We start from the raw sequence: 19,754 nt of genomic DNA on the forward strand, positions 1-19,754 counted from the left end.
AACAAGTTTTTGAACGAAATAAGAGAAAGGTGGTTTAGTTAGTAGAGTGCGAGGTTAATATTGAAAGGATGAAAGCAATTTGAATCGATGAACCTATTTCACCATCCCTGCATTTTCCAGTCTTTTCAAAATGGCCTCTGATGCTTCTGAAATGGGTCGACGTGCTGTCTTGTTCCAGGGTGATGAATTAGGAATTGAGAACCTGGAGGATATTTCTATTAGAATCAATACCGATCATTGGAAAAGTCCTCTTCCATAGGAAAGGGGACTTTGGGATTGCTGTTAGATCTTCAGCACTTCGAAGACCACCCAACAAAGAACAATGAAATACAAAATTGCACAGATTGTAATCCACTGGCCTTCTTTAAAAGTTTCAAATTAACAATGCAACATATTTTGATGGTGTTGTTTGTTGTAACCATTTTATTCTACACATCACTAGAATACCTAATGTGAATTCAGATATATTGTCCTAAAATACAAATGGTGAAATACGTAAAAGCTTTAAGAAATGTGAAGGTTGCATAACATTGCAAGAAGGGAGAAATAATAAATAGACTGCACTTTTTATAAAAATTATGCATCATGTATTTTGCAAGTAAACGCGTTTTTGAAATGGCATTTTAGTTTTCTCAGGGCGAATACATATAAAAAACATTTTTTAAAAAAAGAATTGAGTGTAATTGTGGTCTAAAATGTGAAAAGAGCGACCTTACAAACAGATCGAAAGCAGAGGATAGCTGCAAGGTTTGACAGCAATTCACCTGATAGTGACCCAATAATTGAAATATGATTGGAGATGAACGGAGTTATACACAGATGCAGCCTTTGTTTGTGACAAGGAGCTCATTGATGATTGGCCACTAGTTCACCACTGACAAAGGATTTCTGCTACCAGCAACGATGTGATTGGTTCTCAGGCAACAAAACAGCTTGGGACTCTGAACAAGATACAGAGAAGTCTTCACCTGCTCAGGAGCTCTCTCTGTTCGCGGCAGTGATAGGTATTTTAATCCTGAAGAAACCTGGTTTATTTTTGTTTCAGCTGTTCCTAAAGGCTCTGCCTTTTAATGAGTGTGTTAGAGACTGTTTGTAAGTATTAACCAGTCCTTCTGCATGGTGTAAAGCAATGACAGCCTCCAAGATGCACTGTATAAATTTACCAAGGCTCTAAACAAAGTACATTCCAAAGACATGACAACGAAGAGATGGAAGGGCAGGGGAAGCAGATGAATGGGAGGGTTATGACTTGGAGCCAGTGATCAAACCTGGTTAAATGAAGAGTAGAGGACTTTAATTTATAACGTCAGGAAGTATGGGATACAGTGAGACTTGGCGATCTGGATTCAGAATTGGCTGGCTGACAGAAGGCAGAGTGTGGTTGTAGATGGAAAATATTCTGTCTGGAGGACAGTGTTGATTGGGGTCCCTCAGGGCTCTCTTCTTGGGCCTCTGCTCATTGTAGTTCTTATAAATAACTTGGATGAGGAGGTTGAAGAGTGGGTTAGTAAGTTTGCAGATGGCACTAAGGTTGCAGGTATCGTCGACAGTATAGACGGCTACTTCAGGCTGCAACGCGACATAGATAGGATGCAGATCTGGGCTGAGAAATGGCACATGGAGTTCAACCTGGATAAACGCGACGTGATGCATTTTGGAAGGAGGAACACGAATGCTGAACATAAGATTAAAGACAGGATCCTGGGCAGTGTGGCGGAACAGAGGGATCTGCGTATGCAAGTACATAGAACCCTCAAAGTTACCACCCAAGTGGATAGGGTTTTGAAGAAAGCATATCGAGTTTTGGCTTTCCTTAAGGGGGATTGAGTTTAAGAGCTGAGAGGCTTTGATGCAGCTCTACAAGTCCCTGGTGAAACAACACTTGGAATATTGTCTCCAGTTCTGGTCTCCCTACTACAGAAAAGATGCAGAGGCTTCGGGGAAAGCTCAAAGAAGGTCTACCAGGATGTTGCCTGGACTGGAGAGCTTGCCTTATGAAGAAAGTTTGAATAAGCTCGGACTTTTCTCTCTGGAGTGAAGGAGGAAGAGAGGAGACCGATCGAGGTATAGAAAATAATGTGAGGAATAGATACAATCAATATGAAGAGACTTTTCCCCCGGGCAGGATGAATGGTATGAGAAGTCATAGTTTGAAGATATTAGGAGGAAGGTATAAAGGAGATGTCAGAGGTAGGTTCTTTACGCAGAGAGTTGTGAATGCATGGAATCGGTTGCCAGTTGTGGTCATGGAAGCAGAGTCATTGGGGACATTGGTGCAAATCCTGGACATGCACATGGATAGCCGTGAGTTGAGGGATGCGTAGGTTAAGTTACTATATTTGACATTAGGATTAAATCTCGTGGGCCAAAGGGCATGTTCCGAGCTGTACTTTTCTATGTTGTATGTTCTATGAGTGCATACACTGGGTATATCTAAACGTAAGGTGTCAACCTGGTGAAGCTACGACACAGAAATAGTTGCGTGCCAGAAACCATAAGAAGCAACGGATAGACAATGCTAATTGACTTCATCACTAATGGATCAGACAGAAACTCTGCAATCCTGCCACCTCCCATCATAAATGATGCGGGACAATATAATGAATCATTTCTTTCACATGAACGACGAGGCTGAGGGATACGAAATAGATCCTTTCGAAATTATGACAGGCATCAAAGTAATGGATAATGGAAATCTTTTACACAGCTCACAGGAGACATAGGTTTAAAGTGTTATCGAGCAGACCAGACTCAGACGTATTGTATGCAGATTAATTTTGCTTGTTTTGTGATAGTCATACATTCTGAGAAACAGTGAAGAATATTATGTTGCATTCTCTTCAGTACAAATCATACCTTACACAAGGACATCAGTTTAATGTAGTTTCACAGGTTTTGAACAGGTGCAGAGAAGGATCAACTCTATATATGACAGGTCCATTCATAAGTTTGATAACAGCACGGAAGAAATTGTTCCTGAATCCATTGGTGCGTATTTTCAAACATTTGCATCTTCTGTCCGATGGAAGAGGTTGGGAAAGAACATTGCGGTGGTGGGAGGGTCCTTTGATTATGTTAGCTGTATTCCTGAAGCAGTGAGAATTCAATAACGAGTCAATGGAAGGAAATGTGATTTGCGTGATGGATTGGGTTAGATACACGCATCTCTGCAATTTCTTGCAGTACGGACAGAGCAGTTACCATACGAAGCGTCTGAATAGAATGTTTTCTGCAGTGCAATGTTAAAATTGGTCAGAGTCATTGCTAAAATGCTAGATTTTCTTCCCCGTCAGAGGAGGTCGATGCATTGATGTGCTTTCTTGGCTGTAGAGTTGACATGGATAGACTGATTGTTTGTAATATTTATTACTCGGAAATTGAAGCTGTCCATCACCTCCAAATCAGCACCAATGACAGAGACCAGTGTGTGTCCTTCAGTCCAATTCCTGAAGTCAATGGCCAGTTCCCTTGTTTTGCTGACATTGAGTGAAAGATTGGTGTCTTAACACCATGTCACGAAGCGCTATTTCCTGTAGGAGAAAGTGAGGACTGAAGATGCTGGAGATCAGAGCTGAAAAAGGCATTGCTGGAAAGGCACAGCAGGTCAGGCAGCATCCAAGGAGCAGGAGAATCGACGTTTCGGGCATATGCCATTCTTCAATAATGAGGAGGGTGTGCCAAGCAGGCTAAGATTAAATGTAGGGAGGAGGTACTTGGAGGAGGAGCGTTGGGAATGCGTAGGTGGAAGGAGGTTAATGTGAGAGTGATAGGCCGGAGTAGGGGTGGGGGCGGAGAGGTCAGGAAGAAGATTGCTGGTCAAGAAGCCGGTGCTGAGTCCGACGGTTGGCACTGAGATAAGGTGGGGGGAGGGGAAATGAGGAAGCTGAAGAAATCTGCATTCATCTCTTGTGGTTGGAGGGTTCCTAGCTGGAAGATGAGGTGCTCTTCCTCCAGGCGTCTGTTGCCATGGTCTGGCGATGGAGAAGGCCAAGGACCTGCATGGCCTTGGCGGAGTGGGAGGGGGAGTTAAAGTGTTCAGCCACAGCGCGGCTGGGTTGTTTGGTGCGGGTGTCCCAGAGGTGTTCTCTGATGTAGGCGGCCTGTCTCCCCACTGTAGAGCAGGACACATCAGGTGCAGTGGATGCAGTAAATGTTGTGTGTGCAGGTGCAGGTGAATTTTTGACGGATATGGGAGGATCCCTTTGTGCCTTGGAGAGAAATGAGGGGGATGTGTGGGTGTAAGTTTTGCATTTCTTGCGGTTGCAGGGGAAGGTGCTGGGAGTGGAGGTTGAGTTGGTGGGGGTTGTGAAACTGACGAGGGAGTCTCGGAGGGAGTGGTCTTTCCAGAACGCTGGTAGGGAAGGGGAGGGAAACATGTCCTTGGTGGTGAGGTCTGTTTGGAGGTGGCAGAAATGACGAAGGATGATACGATATTTGGAGGTTGGTGGGGTGGTAGGTGAGGACCAGTGGGGTTCTGCCGTCATGGCGATTGGAGGGGCGGGGTTCAAGGGCGGAGGAGCGGGAAGTGGAGGAGATGCGGTGGAGAGCATCGTCAACCACGTCTGAGGGGAAATTGTGGACTTTGAAGAAGGAGGCCATCTGGGTTGTTCGATATTGGAATTGGTCCACCTGGGAGCAGATGCGGTGGAGGTGAAGGAATTGGGAATATGAGATGGCGTTTTTACAGGAGACAGGGTGGGAGGAGGTGTAATCTAGGTCGGTTTTGAGACCTACCCACTGTCGTGGTGTCATTAGTAAATCTGTAAATGGAGTTAGAGCTGAATTTGGCGGTACAGTCACGAGAGGGTAAGTAATATTGAAGGGGGCTGAGTACACAGCGTTGAAGGGCAGCAGTATTGCGTATTATTCCAACTCTCCTCATTCATTGTGATCTGCAGGTCAGAAAGTTAAAGATCCAGTTCTCGATGTGAGGAAAGTCCTAAGACTCAGAAATGTCGATGAGTCTTGTTGGCATTAGGGTCTTCAAGGCAGAGGTAAAGCCAATATAGAGAAGTCTGATGTAGGTGTCCATGTTATCCAGATGTTCCAGAGATGAGTGAAGTGCCAGAGAGATGGGGTCTGTATGGATCGATTACGATCGTGGCGAATTATCGAGGACCTCAGCAATCTGGGAGTTAATGTTTGCCATTCCTAACCTCTTAAAGCACTTCGTAGATGCGATCGGCCATGATTGTATTAAAAATCGGAGCAGGTTCGAGGAGCCGAATTTCAGACACATGCTGCTATTTCTTGTGTTCATCTGTTCTTTATAGCTCAGAGGGAAACATGTTAATGAATGGTCCTGGCAGACAATGAAGATCCACACACACAAATCCCCTTACTCGGCTATAAGCCTATCATCCTGAAGGTTTCAGCAATGCATGGGATTATTGAAATACCCCACAGGTAATATGAATGCTTATGATTCAAACATTCATCCTCGTAATGAAAGTGTGTGAGACTTTACGCTCTTCTGGATGTATGATAGCCGACTGTAAAATGAACCTCAGCAGGAACTTCAAAGAGGAGGGTATCAGAGTAAGGAGCACAAACAGTCCAAGAGCAGCAAATGTTGTTAGGAATAGGGCAACCTGCACAGGAACTAACCAAGACAGGGGAGGGGTGGGGGGCTGGGAGTGAGGGTGTCGATCCAATATTACCAGAAATGTTAACGTGATCTTATTAATTGGATCTTATTAATTGATTCAACATCATTGTCCACAACCTTGGACACAAATCGGGAGAGTTAAAGTGATGGCGTCACCAATGAATTAATTAATATTTGATGAAGAAATGTATCTGACTTTCTCTGTCACTGTCTGTCCCTGTTTTGTAAAAGTGATAAAATACCGCCCTCTGCTGGCCTCCCAGTGTCACTGTACAAGCAGCAGATTTTTTTTTTCTCTGGGACACTTTGCTCCTGTCCCTGTACATTCTATTTTTTCTGACACCCTCACAATGTCTTGAATGACTCAAAGGCGCAAGCGGCTGCGCAGTGACGTCACAAAAAGGATGGCCATAACCAGCGGGGAACGTCTGACAACGAGGAAGCGAGAGGAGGCAACAGGTGACTCGTGCCAGGGCCGTGAGGTGAGGAGAGCGATCTCCTCTGGCCGCCACGAGAGGAACCAGCAACCACTTTCTGAATGAAAGCAACTAGATATTTTTGGAGAACTGGGTCGTTTATTCTCATTTCATCATTCCGTCACAAGGCAGCGTGCACCCCCTGAAATACTTCAATACTATAGTACACGAAATGTATAAATATTAGGAACCACAGAACGATGAAAAGGTTTAGCATTGTTGCTTGGACAGAATTTCAGCATTGGCCCTGTTTTCTGCATCCCTCCATTTTCAAATCGAAAAGTTACATTTGTTGCTTCCGAGTTTAAATGAACCTTCTCTGAATTTAATTAATGGACAAAACAAAAGAAGTGGGACAGCAATAGTGATAAGGGGATTGCATTGTTCGGGCATCAGGCAGATGTCTGTGACAATGCATATGCGACACCAGGTAGCACGCTGCCTCCCTGAGTCTGGGATGTCACTGAGTGGCTGAATGATAGTCTGAAAAGGATACTAGCAAATATAAGATGTGGCAACGGATGGAGCCTTGAAACCAGTATATAGGAAGCTGTGAGATCAATTGACAACACAGGGTTAAATACAGAGTAAAGTTCCCTCGATGATGCCTAACCAAACATTTTGAAGATATGTATAATCTGAGAAGTGATAGAAATTTAACTCACGCTCAACTATCACCACAGAAACACACGTGCATACGCGCGCGCGGGAGCGCGCGCACACACACACACGCAGTAATTCTCGATTGTTAACCAAGAGGGTTCCCATTTTCAACGAAAATAGATGTATTCCAGAACTTCATCACAGAGTTCTTTACTGGATTGTTTCTGTTCAGTTTGGATTCCCAATTATATTCCTGATTCGGAACATCCACATGGACAATTTTCCTCAATCCATGTGCTATGTCCTGCTCACAAAAACTGCATTTGATTCCAATACCGTATGTTGTTTGATACAGGAACCTTTCTGTGTCGGGGGGATTGAGTCTTGAGTCCGACCCAGGTGTGTGAATGTCCTGTTTATCTGACATCCAGGATTGTTTAATGAAGCTTTGATGTTTGGAAATCCCGATCTGTACATTTTACAGTCCTTTAGTAGAACTGTATTTATTTTCAGTCAAGTACTCCTTTAATCTGGATCTTATTAATTGATTCAACATCATTGTCCGCAACCTTGGACACAAATCGGGAGAGTTAAAGTGATGGCGTCACCAAATATTTGGACAGTTTGGCAATTATAACCAGGTCTTGGGCCTATGGAGGTGAAGACGTTTTACTGTGATCGTACAGGAGATATGGACACCATGAAGCATCTCCAAAATGATAACGGATGAATGTGGCAATTCACAGATATTCTGGGCGAGCAGAGCGAAACAGGCAGACACACTGAATAAGGAACAGAGAGTGACCGAAGGATTTTGAGATTTCCAAAAGGCATCTGCTCAAGTCAGTCTTGATCTAAAAACTGAGTATATTATTGGTGAAACTAGTTTATAAGTAAATTGTGAAGTGCAAGTAAGCTGCTGTCAAACAGATTGATATAGCGATGGTAAGTCAATGGGCAAAGCCCTGTCCACTACAATACAAAGTTGAGAGTGTCAGGGAGAATCGACAGAGACTTCAGTTTTTATGGGGAGATGTTATAGGACTCTGACGTAGAGAGGGATCTGTGTGTCCTGGGATATTAAAACACATCGAATTAATCTGCAGGGGCAGCAAGGTATGAACAAGGCAAAGGGATGAAGTTTTCGTTTGTTCATCGGACGTGAGCATCACTGGCTGGGCTCAGCATTTATCCCTCATTCCCATCAGCCCTTGAGAAGATGGTAGTGAACTGGCTTATCGAACTGATGTACTCCATAACTTTATTTGTGGAGAAACTGAATGTCGCAGAAATTAAACTGCAGCTTTTTGTATTCCCAGTCCCAATTTTAAACTTAACTGTTTGGCTGGCACAGTGACTCAGTGGTTAGATTGCTGCCTCAGAGTTCCAGGGACTCCTGTTTGATTCCAGTGTCGTGCAACTGTAAATGGAGTTTGTAAGTTCTCCCCGTGTTTGCGTGGGGTTCTTTCGGATGGTCTGGTTTGCTTCGACATGTGCGGGTTCAGTAATATTGGCCATGCTAAATTGCCCAAAGTGATCAGACATGTGAAGGTTAGGTGCATTAGTCAGGGAAATGTACAGTGATAGGGCAGGGGCATTTCACACCGCTGGGATTATATATTCATTTACTCTAGTCTGAGTGAGAGACTGGAATTCCATGTGTTGTCAGCAAGCTGATGTACAGCAGAACAAAGTCTCTAAGCTAATTGAGGGGAGCAATTCGTAGAACAGGGAGAGAATAGGGAAAAAAACAAATTGCTGATTAAAGCTCAGCAGTTTTGGCAACATCCGAACAGAGAATCCAGAGTTACCACGTCGTATCCGGTCACCGTTTATCTGAGCCAGACCTGAAACTTTAACGCTGTTTTCTCTTCAAAGATGCTGCCAAGCCTGCTGAGGTTTTGTTTCTGATTGACAGAATCAGCAGTTCTTTCAGATTGTATTTAGGTAGTGAATGGGGTTAAGTTCAGAGTAAAGCTGTTTCTGCACTTCAGCTTTTCTAACTCCCAGACCATGTTCACCGTGGAATTAGATAATGACGAAGTCAACCCCTATCCCCACAATGTCCCGATCAAATGCACTTAGCATAGTTATATCACTGGCTTATCGGCAGAGTACATTTCCCTGTACACTTTCTCCAACTAAACCTCCCAGGGTCAGGGAAAAATAGGGTTACATACAATGTACAGATATGTCCACAAACACTCCCGTGTCAGGGGAAGCTCTGTGTTAGATTACAGAGTAAAGCTGCCTCTACAGTGTCTATCACAAACTCGTACATAGCTCATACGCACAGACACACTGTCATGCGGTCACACATGATCGGTCACACGCAAAATAGAGCATTGCAAACTCCCGATCTCAGAATCTCACACTCGAACACAACCTCTCACTCAGCCAATCTCAGCCACCAACTCTCAGTCAATCAGTCACAGACACCTCAAAGCCACACTCGCTCATTCACATACACAGTTACTCTTTCACAAATGTATACTAATGATACACAATCCGAGAGGCTTGCAGAATGGTAAATCAATTTCTTTATTTTTAGAGAACACAAAATTTGAAGGCAAATTACGTCAGGCTGGTCCTTGATAAATGCCTGTTATCTGGATAAAGTACATCTTACTCCGCGCTAAATCTCTGACAGATTCTGAACAAGACCACGCACCTGCAATTCAGTAGCTGACCTGTCATATAACTATCGCATTTTCGTCTTGAAGTTTGGAAAGTTAGATAGACTTTTAAAAATCTCAGGGCACGGACTTTAAAAGGATTCTGGAATCTGCATCTTAATCAATCGAAACTTTTTAACAGAGTTGTCCATATCCTGCTTGTAGAGTTTAATTTGTAAATTAACATTTCTCCAATGTAGGAATGCATGAATGGAAAAAAAAGCTTTTCACACATTTGCCCCTCACCTGTGCTGACAGAATTCAGACTCAAACTGAAGCTTCTCTGCTCCTGCATCCAGTTTACCATTGTACCATTTGGTTTAGATTATCCCTCCTCTAACATCGAAATTGCATCGATTCGCATCCCAGTTTATTTCATCTGCAGGAGGCCGAGAGATGAAAATGTATAAAGTGTACGATGTGTTTTAATCTGCCAACCAGGACAAATGATTCCAGAAGTGTCAGTAGCCATTATAGGTTTGTTTCAGGTAGCCATTTCATGTCAGCACAGCGCTGACAGCGACTTTATAAAAAGATAAAGACAAGAACGTGTTGGGGACTTGGGATTCCATGTGCAAATGAATGCAGCGTAGATTCACAGAACTATAGTTGGACGGCACGGGTTCAATGGCCATGGAAATGACACAAGCCCAGGACTGTATCCCTGGAATTTCGAATAGCCCAAAATGATGAATGTTTGAGAGTCAATGACAGGAACTGCAGGATGAGATAGGGAGAAAATATCGGTGTTGCTTCTGGAATCTATAAATAGGTTCAGTGTCGAGTAATCTAACAATAGACTGGAACCCTTTGAAATCTCAGGCCACGTTTAGCATGAGGTTAGGTTTTGTTTTAATCACCCGACACTGTCCCCATCAATCTCTAACACAGGCATAGGGCTCAGTACAGATTAAAGCCCAATTACACTGTTCCCATCAACCACTCCCAGGACAGGAACAGCACTGAGTTAGATAAAGAATAAATCCCCCTTTACATTTTCCACATCAAACCCTCCCAGGGCTGGGACAATACTGTGCCAAATAGTAAACAAAACATCGTCCATGTAACCAGAAAATGGCTGCATTCCATTTGTTGCTGCCATGCCTATCGTGGGCCACAGAGTGAGCTCCGAAACACCTCCAGGGAAATCTTATCCTGTACCTGTGGCTGTGGCTCTCTATCTGTGTCTGTGAGTCTCTCTCGGTTTCTGAAATTACCTCCCATTCCCTCGACAGTGTTGAATAAATTTCAAAACCGCTCAATTACTTTTAAAACATTTTAGGATATCCTTAAGATTTTTTTGCAGGGTTTTTAAATATCCATCCTCACGTTACTTGCCGATATCCAGTGTAATTCCTCTACATTTATATAGTCTGTAATCCACAAAGCAAATTAACATCTCGGGTCCGTGAACAATCCGGAAGTTCCATGAAGTGTCTCTCTTTATTGCATACGATTGATCATTAACAGTAAGGAAGCGTTCCTATGAACTTTTTCACTGTGACGCCATCAGGAGTCCTGAGGACTACTTTGATTCTCAGACTGACTGTTCATCGTCACTGCAAAGAAAAATCAAATTTTAAAGATGCAGCAAAATCTCAACGAAAACAACTGCTGATGTGCTTCCCCAATGTTTCACTGATACTTTTAAGGATGAGATTTTCAGGAGGACATTTAGCTGAATGAAACCAGGAGCAGGACGAAGCCATTCAGCCCCTATAGCCTGCTCTCCATTCAATGTGATCATGCCTGATTCCCTATCTCAACGCTGTATTCCCACTTGCTCTCCAGAGGTCGTGGTGGAGAATGGTACAATTACAACAATTGGTTCACGTTTGTCGGAGGCATCGAACAGAAACTGAATGATCCCGTTGAAAATGGTGAGAAGTTCTTAAACATTATCGTTCAGGGGGATATATGGTATCAGAACTTTAACTGACAGTGGAGTCAATAATGTGGAGGACAATTGATACAGAAGAGTACAATGCAGGCCCTTCAACCCTCGACAATGCGCTGATCGGTTAATGTACTTTAAGATCAAACTAATCTGCATAACCTATCTTCCATGTGCCTATCCAAGAGTCGCGTAAACATCCATAATGCATCTGATTGAACTACCACCGCCACAGAGTCTGGTCGGTGCATAGAAAGAACTTACCTCTCATCTCCACAATAACCTTCCTCCAATCACTTTTAAATTATGCCCCCTTATGAAGATATTTCTGTACTGGGAAGAAGTCTCTGGCTATTCATTCTATCAGTGGTTCTTATCATCATATACACCCTTATCAATTCACCCCGCATCCTTCTTCACTCCAATGAGAAAAGCGCTCGGTCCCTCAATATTACTTCATAAGAAATGTCCTCCAGTCCAGGAAGCATGGTGGTAAATCTTTTCTGCAGTGTCTGTAAAACTTCTGCCTTCAGGATCAATCTAGTCAGATTGCAGATTTAAAATAATCTGTGACTGATTCTGAACAAGCTTCAAGTGGAATATGTTTTACAAATCACAGTCCCTCAGGTCGTTGGAGGGTTCGCCATGTCAGAGTGTGATTTTGATTAAATACAGGAAATGTCTCTCCCCCACGGTCATTGCGTGACTGTTTTGCTCTTTATGACAAACAGAAAGCTCTCACCTCTCTCCTGTCTGTTTCACAGGAATTCTGTGCTTCATATTAATTGGCCACGAACAATAAGGAAGTCTGGCTCTGATTAGTTCAATATGAGGATATCAGGAAACCTGTGGGCCACGTTCATCCTCAGACCGAATAGAAATAACGTCTGCATGTGTCCTCCTAAATTCTGCTACTCTTCTCTTCCCTGTTTCCTGCATTTTCAATTTGTGTCATTTGCAAATTCTGAAGACATATCCTGTTGTCTGGAGGTTGACAGTGAGTAAAGCCCGATGTCCACAACAAAGACTCCCAAGCCAAGCGTCAGCATGCTGACATCTCTTGATGTCAGTGACCAAGTCCTCATTGACAAAGTGGGAGTTTGAGATTCAGAAACGAAATTACTGTGACACTCTGTTCTGTCCATTGACTCTCCACCCCTCAGTGAAATTCAAATAATGACCGAGTTCCCTGTTAAAAGCGTCAGTTGGAGCCGCCTCCATTAGAACTCCAGCAGGGCCCTCCACACAAACACCAAGCGTTATGTCAACAAAAAACATCTCTTACGACACACCTGTTACTTTTGCAGATAATTTCAGCCTGTGTTGTCTCATTCTTGAACCTTATATTCGGGGAACAGTCTCTCCCAGAGGTGTCATGATTTTTGAAAATCCCATCAGATTCCCAATCTGAAAAGTTCCATTCTTTCCAATCCATCCCCATGATTGACGGTGCGGACCCAGGAACAAATGTACACAATATTCCAGTAATCTGTAGTGATTAAGGAAGTGAACTCACTCTCCACCACCTTCTCGGGAGGAATAAGTGACAGCACAGACAGTGAAGGCCACATTCTTCAGGAGGGTCTCCCTATCAGAGTTTTCAGGTCCCCAGTTAATTAGAACAGAGTCTATGTCCAGGTTTTTGCAGGGGCCTGAAATGCAACGCCAGCCTGTGCTTCTCCACCAAATACCTGACCAATGGATTGATTCGTTTATGAATGAGTTAATGCAGAAAATATTTATACTTTTCAGTATAATTCTCTGTTTGTACAATCGACTAGAATCTGCTGTAAATGATAGTCTCCATGAGGTGTTCGGAAGTATATCATTATTCGTACAGTAGATATTCGATCCTTTTGAATGGCTGGATTTAACCCAATGGAAGAGTTCCTGTTCTAAACACACGCAGGTTGAATTCCCAAGCAAAGTCACAGGGCACAGGTGTCACATCGGTTCCCTTGGAACTAGCTGTCCAAGCTCCGTGTGTAATTGTCAGTGTCCCTTTATGCAGCCTATAGTGAGGCCCGCAGTGACTCCTTCCTGGATGTGCCTTTCCCCTCGGGGAACACTGAGACATGGAGATTCTACAGAGGCTGCGCAGTGGGGCCTGACCCCTGAGTCCCATCAACCTGTGGCTGGGTCTCTGACCTCACAATGGGAGACAACCCTCTCTCAGCTCGAGCTGGAGATTCAACAACAGCCAATAGTATTTCCCCCTGGAGCACGGCCGCTTAAAAGTGAAGGAAAGGAAATCAGAGAAAGTTGCTCGGATAGAGAGAGCAGTCGGGAGAGAAACTGAAGTTCTCACGTGTCCAAAATCAGTTTGGAATGCAGTGACTTCAGCGATCTAGCTGTCTTTTGCCATTTGAACTGAACTGATTCTGAAATATGAAAATTAAATCGAAGAAATTACTTCGTGTCAATAAAGGGGAAAGTGGACTTTATATTCCAACATCAATAAGTATTAAGCGTCATTTTTAATGAATCCTAATCATATGTTATTTATTATATTGCAAATTAACAAATACTCACAATCTGCTGTAGACACTTACTTTGTTTGAGTTCCATCCGCTCTCGTCAAAAATTAAAAATGCAGCAATTAAAAGGATTTAGTGACAAAGAACAAAGAGGGGAACCGGAGGGAACGAAAACAAAATGGAGGTGCAGGAATGATGAGATAACAAAATGATAAGGATGCAAAACAGAACCTCTTTTTCACAACTTTCTTGCCCAAAGTTGCTTGGAAGCACAAAGTAATAGGTCGGGAAAGGGGTTTGTGGTGGAATTGAGCATAAGTGCCAAAATGTTACTGGAAGCTATGAAATGCAGGGACCAGGATTGGAATTAGGAGGTGTGGCCACGTGGGTCGGCTAGGAAAAGTCGAGAATGCAACATTGTCAGAACTGGTCAATTAACGGTCGGTCAGCAGGGGGCGTCGTTCGAACTATGTGGGCAGAGGATGTTCCGGTTCAGAGAATGCAGCAATCATATTTAAAGGCTGTTACCTATACTTTCAAACAACAGCTTTGGAGAGACATTGGCTACTAACAAACACTTAACATCAATTAGATTCAGATTGCTCCCTGATTCATTAAAGTTCCTGCAGGGTGCTTGGGCACAGGAACAGTCCCTGCTCTATCAAGGCTGGAGGATCAATAAGTCAATGTGGGCAAGTTCAAGTAGAGTTTGCTGAGGTGGTGATTATGTGTGGGGAACCTGGTTAAGTTGACAAAAAGGGATCAGCGAGCGGACATTTCCTGCAAGGGTTACAAGGTTAAACTGAAGAACTTACATGTGGCCAGAGATGAAAGTGAAATTGAAAGCAAAACACATCATATCCAGCCATTGCCACATTCATGGCAGCAGACTGTCGTTCCAAAAGGTCAGGGTAAGGAGGATCCAGTGTGCTCTGACAGGGTAGATCAGCTGCTGACTGCAGTAACTGGATTATGGGGAGTTGTGGGGTTTCGGGGGAGTGGGGGTTGGGGGCCTCACAGGCACTTCCCGTGACCAACAGCAGCTCCTCATCCCCTCTGAAAATTACACCAGAAACCACGCAGCAAGCTCCTAGGTTGTCGGCACCTCTCGTCTTCAGGCAATTAGACGAGAGCCAGAATGATCAAAAGCAATGGAGAAAACAGACAGCAGCTTGACGTCAATTCAGCTGTCAGTGCAGAGGTATAACAACATCATAGCACCCGCATTTGGTAAGAAGGTCACCTTGAAGTCCTTAGATTTCACAAGTATCTACTTTGTGGGCGGCACGGTGGCACAGTGGCACAGTGGTTCGCACTGCTGCCTCGCAGTGCCAGAGACCCGGGTTCAATTCCCGCCTCAGGCGACTGACTGTGTGGAGTTTGCACATTCTCCCCGTGTCTGCGTGGGTTTCTTCCGGGTGCTCCGGTTTCCTCCCACACTCCAAAGATGTGCAAGTCAGGTGAATTGGCCATGCTAAATTGCCCGTAGTGTTAGGTAAAGGGGTAAATGTCGGGGTATGGGTGGGTTACGCTTCGGCGGGTCGGTGCGGACTTGTTGGGCCGAAGGGCCTGTTTCCACACTGTAAGTAATCTAATCTAATCTAATCTAATCTACCTATCACCGTAGTGTGTCGCTATTTTCAATTAATTCTGCTGGGATGCATGACAAGTCAATACCGTCAATTGCGCACCCCACTGGGAGCAGGGAGTCAGGGAACTGTCTACAGAAAGGGGCCATTGACAACAGGGCAAGTAGGGGTCGAGAAGAGCGCAGATAGGTGAAGTGGAGCATGACCAAGAGCATCAGGAACTTACCTGGTCAGAGGGTTCAGTGCTGTGCGAAATTACTGCCCGCACCATGGAATATTGGACGTCCTGGTTCGCTAATGTGAGATCCTCAGAGGAACAGTGGATATTGGCATTCAATTTACATAAGGTCTGCCGGCTCAGGATGGCGACTGGGCAAGAGTCTGAAATAATGGCAGCATCAGTCGCAGTGGCAGGGCCAATACTGGAGTTAATAGGTTAGGAGAGTGGCTCTGTTATGGGTATTCTCAAAAACCGTATAGAGCAGAGGTTCTTGCAACTCAGGTAATTTTCCGAGTGGTCCCTGTGGTTGTCAAGTTGTGCGAGCCAGTCGAATGCCCCCGTCAGTTTTGGTGCAGTGAACAGCCGATTCCCGTCCAAGTTATTAAGTACAATTCAATTGTCCATCCTGCTCGTCGTTCGTTTGTCAACGTTAAAACGTGAGCATATGTAAGGACTGCACGGCAAGCTTTTCGTTCTCTGCTAATGGAATGCCCGACGAGGAGTCACAGACCTCCCTAAAACGGACAATGACATCGAGCAAATGCTTGGCTGCTCTGCAGACACTGGATAACAGCCCAAATTCGGCGTGCCGTCTTGCAATGGCCTTTATTGCATCCTTCACGGTGCTGTCCAGACACTTTTTCGCAGTCTGAAGCGGTGCCCCAGGGGGATGTCAATAACAGGGCTGATGGTCACCCAGTGGGTCATGTGCACAAGCTGTAATATGGTCTGCACATCTTGGGACCGACAGTTGAAAATACAGGAAATTTCGAGGACCCAATTGTAGAACGGGAGCTGTCACTTCAACGGGTCTGTCGCATGGCCCGGAACTCTGCGTGGATCCAGGTCTTATACAGCGGGGTGCACCATATCATGATGCGGGGAAACTGACAGTTGGTGGCCTAGTAATTTCGGCAAGCACTCGGTCTTCTTGTGAGTCTGGACTTATCATTTGAGTTGGGCAGCAGTGGTGATTCATACTGCCCGGGGGCTAATGTGTCCCATCGCGGGCTTGCTGTGTAATGTATGGTAAAAAAAAAATGCAGCCACATCATTCAGGCCCAATAGGGTCTGGCTTTGAATCCAGTATGGGAAATTTCAGGTACTGTGGGGCACAGGGCGGTGTGGCTGTGTCTGGAATTATTTTGATCACAGTGTCGCTTGCTTTTGCAGCGGTCTTTCGCCTCCGCGGCCTGGAACTGGTGGGCAACCTGCCGAAACTTTGCAAGACACTGCAGCATGTATGCAGTGTCCCAGGAGGGGTCAACGTGCCCTCCCGTAATGGCCGTGGTCCAATAATCAAGCTTCTCGAATTTAAAGGACTTCCCATATGGTCAGTTTCCTTGTGGACATGTGTAAAAGTCTACTGTAAAGTGTGTAAAGTAACCGCCATCCCCTGTCTCTTTCAGCACAGTGTCTGCCAGTGAACCAGGTATAACAATAGAATCTCCGATCTTTATTTTGATTTTCACGTATTTACAGGGCGGCATGGTTAGCACTGCTACCTCACAGCGCCAGGGTCCCAGTTCGATTTCAGTCTTGGGCGAATGTCTGTGTGCAGTTTGCACATTTCCCCATATCTGCGTGGGACTCCTCCGTGTGCTCCGGTTTCCTCACACATTCACAAAGGTGTGCAAGTCAGGTAAAATCGCCGTGCTAAATTGCCCATAGTGTCAGGTGCATTAGTGGGAGGGAAATGGGTCTGCACGGCTTACTCTTCCGAGGGTCGGGGTGGACTGGTTGGGTCGACGGGCCTGTTTCTACACTGTAGGGAATCGAAACTTACATGCCTCCTCAATATCGTCTTGTACAACCTCGGTCCTGGGCCATTGTCACCACATGGTTGGGGTTGCCCAGCTCGCACATCCCAGCAGTGGGTGGAATTCCCTGCCCCCATGGCGTACTGGACGTCCTGCGCTGACAGCTAAGCATTGCACTTCATTTTTAGAGGAAAGATAAAGGTAGTACTCACAGAACACACAAGTAGTGAGTGATTGATAGGTCAAGCAATAAAGGATTATCGCGCACCACACTGTAAACAAACACACCGTGGGCGGCATGTTGGCACAGTAGTTAGCACTGCTGCCTCACAGCGCCTGAGACTCGGGTTCAATTCCCGCTTCAATTTCCTCCCACAATCACAAAGATGTGCAGGTCAGGTGAATGGGCCATGCTAAATTGCCCGTAGTGTTAGGTAACGGGTAAAACTTAGGGGTATTGGTGGGTTGCGCTTCGGCTGGTTGGTGTGGACTTGTTGGGCCGAAGGGCCTGTTTCCACACTGTAATGTCATGTCATCTAAAGTAAACTTGTCTGATGGATAAACACACTTAGACGAGAGAACTGAAACTGACAATATATGCAGTCAGCAAACAAGCAGACACATCCAAAGCAAATGCTCAGAAACCACAAGACAGAAAAAACAGTGAACTGGTGGAATCCCGGTCAATTTCCTTCGAGCTGAGGAATCTCTTAGGATTGATGCGAAAAATTTAATCAGCAGTCTCTCATTCTATTTTTCCAGGCTTCCCTTGCCCGTCCGGCTCTCCCCTGGCTGGATCCCTGTTACGGCACAAGCTCTGGACGTGATTGATACAGTCTGGACTCAATCAAGCATCCAGCAGCATTCATCCATTCAAGAATGGGATCGGGGTTCCAGATCTCTTCGTGGGTGTGTGAGAATGTCCCTTTCCTTGGCAGTATGGTGATACCATTGTTGCTCTCCAGAGATGAGCAAGGTATTCTGGTGCATCCCTAGCTTACCTGAGCTTCATGTGGCTTTGATATCTCGGGGGTACTACACTACCCTACGGCCTTTGCTTCAGCTGTGTTTATCGGGTCGAGGAAGCTTATTGGTAGATTGTCTTGGGAAGTGTATTCCCTGGTTTGTGAATAACTCTGATCATGTATGGTTTCCCTTGTCAGCCTGTTTGGTCAATGCTGAGGCATTTTGGGTGTTCCTTGTATGGCTTGGACAGGCTTGATTTTCTGTGTTCTTATTGGCCATGCTGTGTGCAGGCAGGTTTGCATGTCATTTCCCATACTGTTGAAAAATAAACTTTCGGATCTGCAAAGGTTGTAAATTCAAAATCTTAATTCAACATCAACCTGTTCACATGGGGACAAGCCACTCAGCTGTTCCATGACGGGAAGCTATTCACTCGAGGATCAATCCTAATGGCACGCAGACGACTTCAACAAAGGGAGAGAAGATTTGTCTTCTCTGTTTGGTAAGCGATTATCTTCACAACACCGCCTAATGTCATCCGATCGACATGAAACTGAAGAGACACCATTCGTCTGTTCTGTGTATGAGAAGGAATTTATTAAATTAGCAAAGGTTCAAATAAACATGAATGGGCACACTATTGAGAGGCCTGCACTGAGTGTGGAAAGAGATTCACCTGGTCATCTCTATTCAGCGAGCACGAGTATATTCACACGAGCGAGAAATATTTACTTGCTCCTTGCCTGGGAAGTGATTAACTCGGGTTTCCAATCTCAGCAGATATGGTTTTGTTCCCACAAATGAGAGAAAAATTTTAATGGTCTGACTTTGAAAAGAGCTTAAGGAGTAATGATGTGATGAAACACCAGAAAACACATGAGAATCCCTGCAGTGCAGCAACAGGCCCTTCGGCCCAACAAGTCCACACAAACCCTCCAAAAAGAACTCAAACCCATTACCCTCCCTTATATTTACCCCAACTATTAACCTACGGTATCGGTAATATATCATGGCCAATTCAACTAACCGGCGCACCAGTTTGTCTTGTGGGATGAAATTTGAGGACCTGGAGGAAACTCACGCAGACACGTGGAGAACCTGCAAACGTCACACAGACAATCCTCCGAGGCTGGAATCGAAGTCAGCCCCTCATGCTTTGAGGCAGCTGTGCTAAACACTGAGCCACCATGCGTGGAGAGGCAGTTAATTTGCACTGTGGGTAGCAAGGGATTCAATTACTCATTCGCACGTGTGACAGCCCAGTCAGGTGGAATCTGTTTCGGTCAGATGGCTGCTTTGTTGGCTTATAAAACAGTGTGATGCTCGCAGCGTGGTTCCAATTCCTATCAATGGTTTGAGGTTAATTTAAAAGTTGTCCTTGTCGAAATCTTCTCTGACCTGGTTAAATCACCAACAGCCCCTTCTTTCTCAAATGAAGGCAGTAGCCTCTACGATCTGGAAAGACGGTAATAGTGCAAACAATCCA

General features: G+C 44.8%; 1 gene segment (V, D, J or C); it reads left to right on the forward strand.

Annotated features, from left to right (window-relative positions):
- Positions 1–19,754, forward strand: part of LOC148137920 (Ig heavy chain C region-like) — a 78,328-nt gene that overhangs the window by 55,850 nt on the left and 2,724 nt on the right. Inside the window, 2 exon segments of the C gene segment in view lie at positions 16,716–16,875; positions 18,065–18,211. Coding sequence covers positions 16,716–16,875; positions 18,065–18,211 — 307 coding nt within the window.

This window comes from Chiloscyllium plagiosum, unplaced genomic scaffold (genome assembly GCF_037043375.1).
Source record: "Chiloscyllium plagiosum isolate Xiang-an unplaced genomic scaffold, Cpla_swu_hap1 HiC_scaffold_42, whole genome shotgun sequence".
Taxonomy (NCBI): domain Eukaryota; kingdom Metazoa; phylum Chordata; class Chondrichthyes; order Orectolobiformes; family Hemiscylliidae; genus Chiloscyllium; species Chiloscyllium plagiosum.